The sequence below is a fragment of the Grammomys surdaster genome, unplaced genomic scaffold (genome assembly GCF_004785775.1).
Source record: "Grammomys surdaster isolate TR1022 unplaced genomic scaffold, NIH_TR_1.0 364, whole genome shotgun sequence".
NCBI classification, from domain to species: domain Eukaryota; kingdom Metazoa; phylum Chordata; class Mammalia; order Rodentia; family Muridae; genus Grammomys; species Grammomys surdaster.
Window position 1 is genome coordinate 684,617 of NW_021604783.1, and position 11,673 is coordinate 696,289.

The 11,673-nt window shown below is 44.2% G+C and overlaps 1 protein-coding gene across 1 annotated transcript; it reads left to right on the forward strand.

Annotated features, from left to right (window-relative positions):
* The first annotated feature begins 380 nt into the window (after positions 1-380).
* Tmem220 (transmembrane protein 220) lies at positions 381-11,227 on the forward strand. Its single transcript, XM_028780194.1, has 6 exons — positions 381-476; positions 1,084-1,113; positions 5,720-5,780; positions 6,631-6,754; positions 7,730-7,789; positions 9,708-11,227. Exons 1-6 carry the CDS (start codon positions 384-386, stop codon positions 9,841-9,843), a joined length of 504 nt encoding a protein of 167 aa, XP_028636027.1. The 5' UTR covers positions 381-383; the 3' UTR covers positions 9,844-11,227.
* The last annotated feature ends 446 nt before the right edge of the window (positions 11,228-11,673 follow it).

The following is an 11,673-nucleotide window of genomic DNA, read 5'->3' on the forward strand; positions in this document are numbered from 1 at the left end:
ACTGGAACACACACGCACGCCCCTCTTTTTCTTTTCCTTTCTCTCCTTCATTTGCATTTCTGGTTTATGCTGTTTTGTTGTGTTTGTTTTGTTTCCCTCATTTGCTTTTTCAATGAAAGATTAAGGGAAAAGAATGCACAGCAAGGGCAATGCCACACCTATCCACTAGTCGGCACCGCAAGATCGTCCTAGAACTGAGGAGGGCGGGGAGGGAAGAAGGGCTTGCCACGCCTTTTATCCCCGCCCCCGTTGTCTGCGCCCTGCCCCCTAACCCCGCCCACCTGCTGCGCCCCACCCCTCCTTCTGGGACCTGCCCCCCTCGCCCGGCCTCGCCCTCTGACCACGCCCCTCTGGGCCGGGCCTGCTCCTCAGGCTTCTAGGCTATGGCGTCCCCAGTGGCTCCTTGGGCTCCCGGCTTGTGGCGGGCCTGCAACACGCTCATGGCAGCTTTCTTCGCCCTGGCCGCTGTGGTGCAGGTCAGGCGGGCTGTGGAGGGCTGGCAGAGGGACCGCGAATCTCGGGCAGCCGGTTCTTAGGGTGGAGCAGAATTGGGACCCTCAGAGTCCTCTCAAGCAGAACATGAGTTCCTGTGGTTCGGCAACACGCTGAGAGCCTGATCAGCGGCAAGTGCTTGCAGCTGGCCACTTAGAAAGGGACCCAGAACCGCAGCTCTGACACCTTTTCAAACCTTAAGCCCCCGTGAGATTGAGTGGATTTCAGCTCCTGGAAGGAAGAAGGAAACAGAATAGACAGCATCCTAGATCTCTTCCTGGTCATCCTCAGGATAACTCTCCTCTTACCTTGAGACCTAGGGTCTTAAAATGCACCCTAGTAGTTCTTAGGAAATCTCAAACAATTATTTTCAAAAGATGCATGGCTGGGTGTTAGATCTACCTGTTGTGTTCAACCGAGAGTTCCTTCAGCCATCCTGATGGGCAGACTGCTGGACTAGCTCACTGGTGTTCTGTACCCGGAGCCCATAGTAGCGCCTAGTTCTTTGCAATGAATAGTAAATACAAGGTCTAATAATAGTAAATACATGGGTCTAATGTGAGCTAACACCTTGATGTTTTGACATTCTAGGTGAACGATCCAGATGCAGAGTTGTGGGTGGTGAGTATGAGCTACTTTCAAAATGTTCTTCCATTTGACACATGGCTCTGCTCCTGGGGCACAATTAGGAAAGTAAGCTCACAAAGGTGTTCACATGGAAATGAACACCTTTGTGAGCTTACTTTCCTAATTGTTTTCATTGGAGGGGGAAGTCATTCTGATCATCTGATGGGGGTGTGAATTCTGAACTTCCTGGAGACACGGAAGTCTTTCCACAGAGAGAGCAACTCCCATTTCCCATGATTACGCCAGGCATGACAGTAGGAGTTCCATCATTTGCTAAGGACCTACAACATGCTAGTCACTTGACGTACATTATGCTAACCGTTCTGACAGCCGTGACAAGGATGTGTATTGCTTCTGTGCATCCATGCTTTTTGTTCTCAGATGACAAGAGATGGTTTCGGAGGGAGACTGTACAGTATCACTGAGGAACTCATTCTTGGGTTTGGAGACAGTGCTCACTGTGTATAGAGAGCAACAAGTGAGAAAACCGGGAATACAGAGCCGAGTTCTAGTCTGCTTTGAATGTTTGTGCAGTAGAACCATACTCTGAAACTGCTTATTATCCAGAGTCCCCTGTCCCCAAATTAAATGACCTCCTCAGCACTTGGCTCCATAGCCTGGGTTCAAAATCATATATCCCTGCAGGAAGCTCCATGTTGATTCAACAAAAGATCACAGCAAATAGCCACCTCCACCACCTTGCTGCTCTTAGAAGCATGTCTGGGATCCCAGAGAACACCTTTCCTCCCTCCACCTCCTGACCCATAATTTCTGATCTCAGCAGAACTACCTAGGCATCTTCACGCAAAACCTGTCACCTTTAACATCACTGCCTTGAGATGCTGTCAAAAGTAAAAGTGAAATAAGAATTCAACAACATCCATTCTAGGCATAGTTACATGCACAGTGCCTGAGCATCCTACCTTTGCTCATGTATGGATAATGAAAAACAGGTCAAACATTCTGATGGGCATCCTCCCTCATTCCCACTCAGTCCTCCGACTTCCCCTGAAGACAGCCTTATACCTCTTCTGTCTGCCTCCTTTCTCCTCTGCCTCTTAGCTGCCTATACATCACTGTCTGCTTTCAAACCCTTTGTTATTTCCCAAGCCAAGTTGGAACACCTCCATTTGCTCTTTAGGCCCACCATAGCATGGCCCATCCCACATTTCCAGCACTGTCTTTGAAATCTAGTCCAGAAACAATGGCTACTGTGCCTTGCCCCTAGCATGCTGCTGTGTACCCAGCTCCTGGGACCACCACAGATGCCATCTCAATCACTCTGCCTCTTTCTAGGAGGATCTGACTGTAGGAGGAGCTAAGGTGGGAGGAGTAAGGAGAGGAAGAGGAGGAGCTAGGAGAGGGAGAGAGGAATGAGAGGGGGGGAGAAGGAGAGAGAGATGTGGGAGGGGGGGGGGGGGAGGGAGGGAGGGAGGGAGGGAGGAACATGGAGGCGGATGTTCACGTGTCTGTAGCAGTCAAAGGTAGTTGGTATATCTAGGTTAAGTATTGGGTTACACTTCTGATTGTATGGGCATCTTGTTACTGATCATTACCAAATATATAAGCTTTTGGATAATTTAAGCATTAGAGTCTCATTTTCCTACTGGGCCCATGTGGATGGTGGGATGGTCTGGGCAATGCCCAGCCTTGCAGAGACAGCGTGGAAGATTGGCAGAGCCATCTCCCATGCAGACGTCTCATGGGTGGCAGGGCTGGTGTTTCTGGCTGGCTGTTTCTAGCTGTGGCATGCACATGGCCTCCGGCCGAGAAACATGGCAGCTGAACTAGGCAGAGCCACCACAGCTTAGATAGTCGGCTTGACTAGCAGCCGATTTAAATAATTAATTCAACATCTGACCACCCTTCTTGAACTCTCATTGTAACAACAACTGGTTTGGTTGATGTGCTGTGCAGCCAGCCCAGGAGGACAAGGACATGCTCTCCCTCTTCTTAGGAGCCTTATATAAAGTTTCCTCATAAAGATCCTCCCGAGGGAAGTGCAGAAGGAATGGATGCACAAATGGACAATACTATGTTGCTTTCTGCACTTTGGAGACTAGGACTTCACCCAGCTCCTTTCCACACTCCCTGTTGTACCTTGCTCATGGAGGCTACTTGCATTACAGAGGCAAATACTGGGATATGGGTTATAACAACAGGTTATAACAATACAGAACATATCACTTAAAAACTCTGGTGGTCGCTTGATGGTCAACAGTGACATGAAGGGCTCGGGCTTTCTCTTCTCAGCCATCCTCCTGTTTATTGAATAGCTGCTGCAGCTGCAGACCTCTCTAATCTCCAGAGAAGTATAGCCAATGGATGAGGAATCAAAGCAGGAGCAAGATAGGTTTCCTCCTGAACTTCCATCCCTTCAGTTACAGAGAAAATGTTTCCCAAGAAGCCCTTTGGACAGGTGGCATTTGGTTCGCACACATCAGCATGTCGTGTTGTTGTTAGGGTCTCAGTGTGATTCATAAGCAACTGAACCTTGCTAAATGCCTTGTATGTCATTAACTTGAACCCTGGAAGACACCGACTTACCATATTATATTCCTGGACATGGTTATTTCTAGCTGCTAAAGAGATTGAAAAAAAAAAAAACAGTTTTGCAGTGGACAGAAATTAGGAACAAGTCCAGGGTACTTGGTGACTCCACTGAATTAAATTCTGTTAAGAAGATACTATGATACCTTTAGTTTTTCCATTGTTAAAAAAAAAAATCAATAAAGGACTGGCAAGATGACTCAGTGGGTAAAGCTGCTTGCCCAGAAGCCTAAAGACCTGATTTTGGTCCTGGTGACCCACGTAAAAGTAAAAGGAGAGAACTGACTTCACAGAGATGTCCTTTGACCACCAACGCTTAGATCATACACACATGCATATACACAAATGCACATGCATTCACTCATAAATTAACAAACTAATTACATTTAGTTAATCCCAAAAGTAACAGAAGAGGACATTATAAGTGAATTTTCTGCGTTTGTATTTTTTGCTGAGCATTGCTTTTTTGTTTTGTTTCATTTTAGTTTTTCGAGACAGCATTTCTCTGTGCAGCCCTGGCTGTCCTGGACCTCACTCTGTAGATTAGGCTGGCCTCAAACTCAGAGATTCCTCTCTCTCTGCCTCCCAAGTGCTGAGATTAAAGGCATGCGATACCATTGTTTTAACTGGTGTATGAGAAGCAATTCTTTTCCGTCTCTCTACCCCTAGCTTCTTTCATCTTCTCCAATTACCGACAGGGAAAAGCGTTTTAACAAGGGTCATTACATCACAGTTACTGAGAGAGACTCAGGGGTTGATTTGTTCATATGTGTATAAAACAGTTGAGTAAGAATAAGGCTGTGTAGTCTGTTGAGACAGACATTCAGGCATTTGAGTGCACAGTTTAAGAATCTATGCAGAACATTTCTCACAGAGCACAATTGGGGATTGTATGGTGTGTGCTCGTTTATGGTCTTCTGTCTCTGGTTGTCTCTGTCTGTCTCACTCCTGAGTAGCTGAGTCATATATAGTTATTCATGTGGAATGGGATTGACCCCTTAAGTGTGTCCTTGGAAAAGCAGCAGTGTTCCATCCAGGGACTTGTCAGAAAGGCAGAATGCTAAGACTCACTGCAGACCTCCCAACTCAGCACAAGACCCAGGTGATTTCTACACACTAAAGACCCTTAAAAGCGTGAGTGCCCATCTGTCAGGGACAACCTGACTTGTCGGTATCAACTGGCTGTCATTCCAGTCACCAGCTTAGATGGAGCAGGAAATGCTAACACAGACTTTGTGATCCAAGTGCATGCTCTGCTCAAGGTGAAAACTTGAAACAACAGCTCTGGTCATGTCTGAAGAGACTGAAGGTTTCTACTCTAAACATTGAAACTGATATAGTGAAATAGCCCCCTCTCTCTGAAAGTCTCCAAGTTTTATGAACCTATTCTCCCTTCTTGCCTCCTGGTTCACACACACACACACACACAAACACGCACACGCAGAGTGCCAGTGTCTGTTACAATGAATCTTGGGAATGGGACTTTTACAAGTCCAGTCTTTCCACAGTCTTTCCACCTCGATTTCCCAAATGAACAGTCTTGTCAGACCCACACATCATTTGGATGCTATCTGTGACCTCACTCGCACAACTGGAATACTGAGTCACATGGTCCATGAGGGTCCAGCCTAGCAGGGCTATCTGACCATTCATGACTGTTTTTTTCAGAGGATGCTCTTTTATGTAAGCAGGGAAGGTCACCCTGGGTATGGAAGTTGCTTGGGAGAAACTGGAAGGCCAGCATTGACATTACAGCTTGGGAGTCAAAAGCATTTCTTGGAAGAGCTGATGGAGGGAGGTAAAATTACAGCCTGATATGGTGATAAGGTCATAGCAGAATTACCACATCCTCTGTGACTTACTGAAACAGAGGAAAATCGTTCAGCATGGTGAGCTCTGATGGCACTTTTATTTGCTAGATGGTCTGTATTGTATCACTTGTTGAGTGTACTCCTGTTTTCAGTGCTGGGGATGAAGACAGTCAAGGCTGGGCTAATGCTCCCATGTTTGAGCACCCTTCCTAACCCTCACACTTCCTTTTTGCTAACAGGTGGTGTACATGATCCCAGCAGTACTTACCCTGCTTGTTGGGTTTAATCCCCTTGTCACAGGTATGAATAGTGGGTTCTACACGGAGGTTCAGCAAATTGGAGTTCTTAGAATGATGGGAGTCTACCTGACCAACTCCCAAGAGAAAAACAGGATTCCGGGCATTTCACCTTCCTTCTGATGAGTAGTTCCTTTTCACCTCGGGTCGAGGTCCTAGACCATCTGAGGAAGACTTCCCCGGCTCTGGGCATACTAGCCTTTATCAACTGCGACTCAAGACCTCTTGCTATTTATGAGATTTAGTTCATAAGGGAGAAGGGTTCGGTCACTGCACTGACATCTTAATCCTGCAGCTAGTGTTAGATCAGATGAGCAACAACCACAGTGGTGATCCTGTCTTCTCAGACTTGGGGATCATTGCCTGTCACATCATTTTTTTTTTCTTCCTAATCCAGATCGGCTCTTTTATCTTTACATATTTTTAGAGAAACACCACTCTTGTTGTTAACTACTTTCTTCTTTGAAATGCAGTCAAAATGTATGTATACAAACTGCCGATTGTGTAGAGAAAGTGCTTATCCTGTCTGTAACACACCTCTACATTTTTCATTGGTTTACGTTGCTCCTTCCAATCTCCCTGTGCTTAGTTCTTACAGCAATGTGTGGCATGCTTTTATGTGTTCCCCTATTTGGTGCAAGCTCGTCTTACACTCAAGCACATGCTTTATGCCTCTTTGCATAAGCTTACATGTATCATTCCACCAAGCTAAGCAACAGAAAGTGGAGAGGCCAGGGGCAAGTAGTGTGGGAAGGGTGGCTCTCCAAAGAAAAGGAAGTATTATAAAGCAAGTATAAGAGAGCGCCCCCTTCTGGATCCGACCTGATTAACAGCTGCAGGGCATCCATTTGTAGGCAACTTCATCTGGAAGAGTGTGTCTGCCATACACATGCTGTTTTGCGCGCTGTGGGCTGGTGGCTTGGCATACCACTTCTTGCTCCATGCAAAGCAGAGCATCCTAAATGAGGAAGAAGGCAGGTGAGCAGTGGCTTTTGCTCTTTGGAGGGGTGGGGCAGACCTGAGTAATTCTTTGCAAGAGCAGCTTCCCGGTGCACAATGATGGTATAACTCCCTCAACTGTACTAGGAGCAGGGACAGTAACACAGCCATTATCAGGTGAAGAAAGAGTGGATTCAAACCTGCCATTGCCTCCTGCAGGCCATTATACCATTATGGCTCTCATAGCCATTCCAATTCCACATTACTTTCAGGCAGGCGAGCCCTGACCTTCCTGTAACTAGCAAGAGCATAGTACAGTAATACTCCAGTCTGATAAGCTGGGGACAGCATCCTGAGTCACCCAGGTCAGTCTCTGCCAGCCTTGCTTAGTGTGTCACATGCCATCCCCTCCCTTGGTCAGAACCATTTACTCTTAGTTTATTAGCCTTCCTTTGGCTCCCAGCCTTACTAAGAGTCCTTTTCTGGTTTTTTTCTACCCCGTTGCTGGTGTCTGCTGGCACCATGCTCCAGAGGTATGTTAGGTGTTACTGACAAGGTGTGGTTTGTTCTGGACTCTAACCTATGCACTCTGGAAAGATGGCCACGCTGGATCTGCAGATGGGGATGTACACTAAATGGGTTGAGTCACCTCCAGCTTAAAGCCCAGGAATCAGGGTGGACTCCAAGTGGAGCCTCCAGTGACAGTGACATTATGCCTGCTGTTCTTAATGCAAAAGGCACACATACCTGACACACAACTCCACAAGCACATTTTCCTTAACACTATTAGTCTGATTAGCACCACAAACAACTATTCTCCCTGCCATCTCCCTCAGCTCTCACAGTGTGTGTTTAGATTTTGTATTTGAGTCGATGCAAAGCACCGACTCTCCTTAAAAACATGAAACTAACAACAAATGAAACCCCAGTCTGTTTGGGGGGCTGTACCATTCCAAGAGATGTGCTGTGGGGGAGCAGTAGCCACTTCATAATGTGAAATGCAATGTTTTCCAGGGAGCTGTCTGGCCTGGTGATTGTCACAGCATGGATGGCACTGTGCCACAGCTCATCCAAGTAAGTTCAACTTATTAGTAAAAATCAAGGGATCAGGGGCTGGAGAGATGGCTCAGAGGTTAGGAGCACTGGCTGCTTTTCCAGAGGACTGAAGTTCAATTCCCAGCACCCACAGAGTGGCTCACAACCATCTGTTAGCTCCAGGCCCAGGGAATCTTATGTCCTCTTCTGGCCTCCACAGGTGCCAGGCACACAGACAAATATGTAGGCAAAACACCCACACACGTAAAATAAATAATTTTTTGACTCAAATGTTTTTGAAAGCAAATGTCCTAATTTCCAAATGTACATTGTTGTTAATGGTTTCCATGTTAATCACACTATGTTCAAAGAATATACTTTATAGGACTTTGAAAAATATGGGGGATTATTTTATGGCTAAAACTCTAGGACACTAGGTATACATGTGGTGCTCTTACATACATGTAAGCTAATACTCATACACATCAAATAAAAATAAATCTTAGAGCAACTTTAGACGGATAATACAGTCAATGTCAACCTCTAGCCTACACACACACACCCAGACACAGATAGACACACACTGAGATACACATGTGTACACACACACACAGCTGGTAGAATCCTCTTTTTTTTTTCACATACATACTATTTCAAAAACACTATAGGTTCCGCTATGAAATACTCCCTACATATTTCAAAGAACTTATATCCTACAAAGAATATTCTCTGAACATGGTATAGTTAAAACATACAAACCATTAACAACAATTTAATTTGGCAGTTGCTATACAGTTGGAAATTAGGACATTGCTTTCAAGTATATGTAGGCTAAAAAAGAAAACACTACAGAGATCAGAACCATCTGGAACCAAATCAGGGTAACACTTATGAAACGTAGCTTGAAAACCATGCTTAGATACACATTCTGAGCTGTAGTATATATCTGATGTGAGGGATGAGGAGGCTGGGCCGAATGAGCTAGGCTTCAAGCTTAGGAGAACATCAAAAAAATGAGAAAATAAACATTAAAGCAAAAGCCAATTAAATGAAAATTTGACATGCAAAAACAAGAGAACCAATAAGGTCAAATATGGAGTCTCTAAAATTTTCACATTAATAAATCCTAGTAAGACCTAAAAGAAAAAAAAAAAACATGTCTAAGAACAAGATCCACAGAGGCGTTCAATATTCTTAAAATCCTAGATTAAATCAACAAGTTCATCGAAACATTCAGTTGACTTGAAGAGTTTATCATCAATGCATCGATGCAATAAATTGTTTTCAGGAATTCCTATTTTGGACTTGTTGATTCTTAAAGTTTATTCATAGTTGTGATGCTGGAGACAAAATGTAGGCCTTGTATGTGGTAAGGTATTTGTTCAACCAGTGAGATAAAATCCCCAGGTCTCTTTACATTTTATTTGAGGCAAGGTGTCAGTTGCCCTGTCTGGCCTTGAATTCACTCTCTACCAGACAGGTCTTGTATTTTAGAACCTCCTGTCTCTAGAGAAAGCAACAGTGTCTTCAAGATCCTGGGAAAAGTTGGGTATGGTCCTGTATCTTCTTATCCCAGCACTCAGAGGGGTGAGGTAGGAGGATTTCTACAAGTTAAAGGCCAGTCTGAGCTAGATAACAAATATGAGGACAACAAGAACCACACAGCAAGATGCTGTCTCAGGGAGACAAATACTTCTTACAAGGGGTCCAAGAAAAAAACTGATTAGGGAAAGATCAGTTTTAGCGCAATCTAATTCATCAGTATTCCTTAAAACAGAATGGGAAAAGGCATTTGCAACATATATAAAGTATATACAGATTTTATACAAATCACTATTAATTTCAATAAAGAGAAACTATTAAGATGTAATGTTTTACCAATTCAAACTTTATGCATATTTCCAAAGCAACTTATTTTCTTAGACTTCAATAAATATAATACTTTTTATTTTTATAGGAATCCAGGTGGTGGAAGAATGCACTTGGCTATTGCTGTTGTAATCACCCTATTCCCACTCCTGTCGTGGGTCTACGTATACATGAACAAGGAGATGCGGGCCTCCTGGCCAACTCACTGCAAGACAGTCATTTAAATGAACCCAATACTGTTTAAATTAATAGTTTAAACATCTTATACACATTGGGATAATGGGACAGTTTCCCGGTTTATTTCAAGAAATGAGTGGACAGTAGAGATGATTTAAAGTCTTGAGAATGTACTAAGGCCACCCACAATGTGATGGAAGATTGACTAGGATGGATAAGAACTAAAGTAGGCTGTCAGATCTCTTCAGCTACCACAACCAAACTAATGTGAAGGCACTTTGAGAAGATGAAGCTCCAGAGTTCCAAAGGGAGTAGAGTGAGAGGGGGCCGAGGCTGGGTAGCATGCTGACATGGAGGGAGGTTCAAGAAGACCACAGTCCCAAACTAATCTCAATATACTTAACTGGTTCAGCTGCACTGAACCCAGAAAATTCCAGGACAGATGAAAGTAGAAAAAAATAGAAATTAAAGAAAATATAGAAAAGATAACTTTGGAATTAAGCGAGAATAGGAAGGATTAATCATACTGTATTCTCAGTGAAAACTAAGATGAAAATCTATACATCCTTTCAATGAATGTTGAAGTGACCACAGGGGAGAGCTCTGTAGGCTGACACAGTCCAACAGGGCAGACACAGGTTGTTACTGAGCACTTGACTTGTGGGCAGAGTGACCAAAGAAGTAAATTTTTAACTTTTCTACCTTTAGAAGCAGGGAGTCAACTGCCAAGAAAAGTTAAGTGTGCATGGGATAGTGTGTGTGTGTGTGTGTGTGTGTGTGCATGTGCGTGTATGTGTTTATGTATGAATTTTCAACTGCAAATTTTGGTATGGACTGTTGGGGTTGGTCTGGTTCTGCTGGGTATTCAGATGCCAAATACTAGCTCCCGGGATCTGGTTGCATGTCTCTTTTTGTGTACACCATATGATGTTATAAAACTTTGCTTGCCAATCTTTTGTGACTGGTTAAATAAAAGTGGCTGACAGCCAATTACTGGGGAGAATAGAGGTAGGCAGGGCTTGTCATAGTGCTGAGAAGAGAGACCAGGTCACTATTTGATGTGATGGACCAGGAGCCTAAGACTATTGGCAAGTAACTTGGGGAGCACAGCTGGGAAATAGCCAGTCTAGCGTTGAAAAATAGTTTAGGGGTAATCACCCAGTAATTATGCTGAAGCTGATTAAATAAATAGTTTGGCCTCTATCTTGATTATTAGACGGTTGACAGGGTCACAATAAGAATAGTTATTAAATATCTTACAACAGTCAACAGGTGAAGTATTTGCAAGAGTTTAGTGTTCAGATGGATGTGCTCCAGTGCAAAACACAATAGACCTTAGAGACACAATCATAGAATATATTTTATACTGTATGCTGAAAAAAAATTTGAGATAAATTGGGCTAGATTAAATATATTGAATTTACTTTTGAAGGTGTGATTGCTTGAGTATTATTTATTTAAGTAGCTCACATTATGTGTCAGATATCTGCCTGGGGAGCTTATCTAGGCTGGAATCAGATGAGTGGTGGTTTGCATGAGAATGCCCCCACAGGCCCATGTCTGAATACTTGGTCCCCACTTGCCAGTGCTGTTTGAGGTTAGAATGTGTGGCTTTGCTGGAGGAAGTAGTCACTGGGAATGAGATTTGAGGTTTCAAGATTCAGGCCATTCCCAGTGCCTCTCTGCCTCTCACTTCGGATCATGCATGGTGTGAGTGCTCAGCTATTCCTGCGACCCTGCCTTTGTTCTGCCATCATGGACTCTAATCTTCTGGAACAGCAGGTTCTCCACCTGTGGGTCACAGCCCTTTGGGGGTCAAACGAACCTTCCACAGGGGCCACCTAAGGCCATCTGCATACAGGGGCCACCTAAGGCCA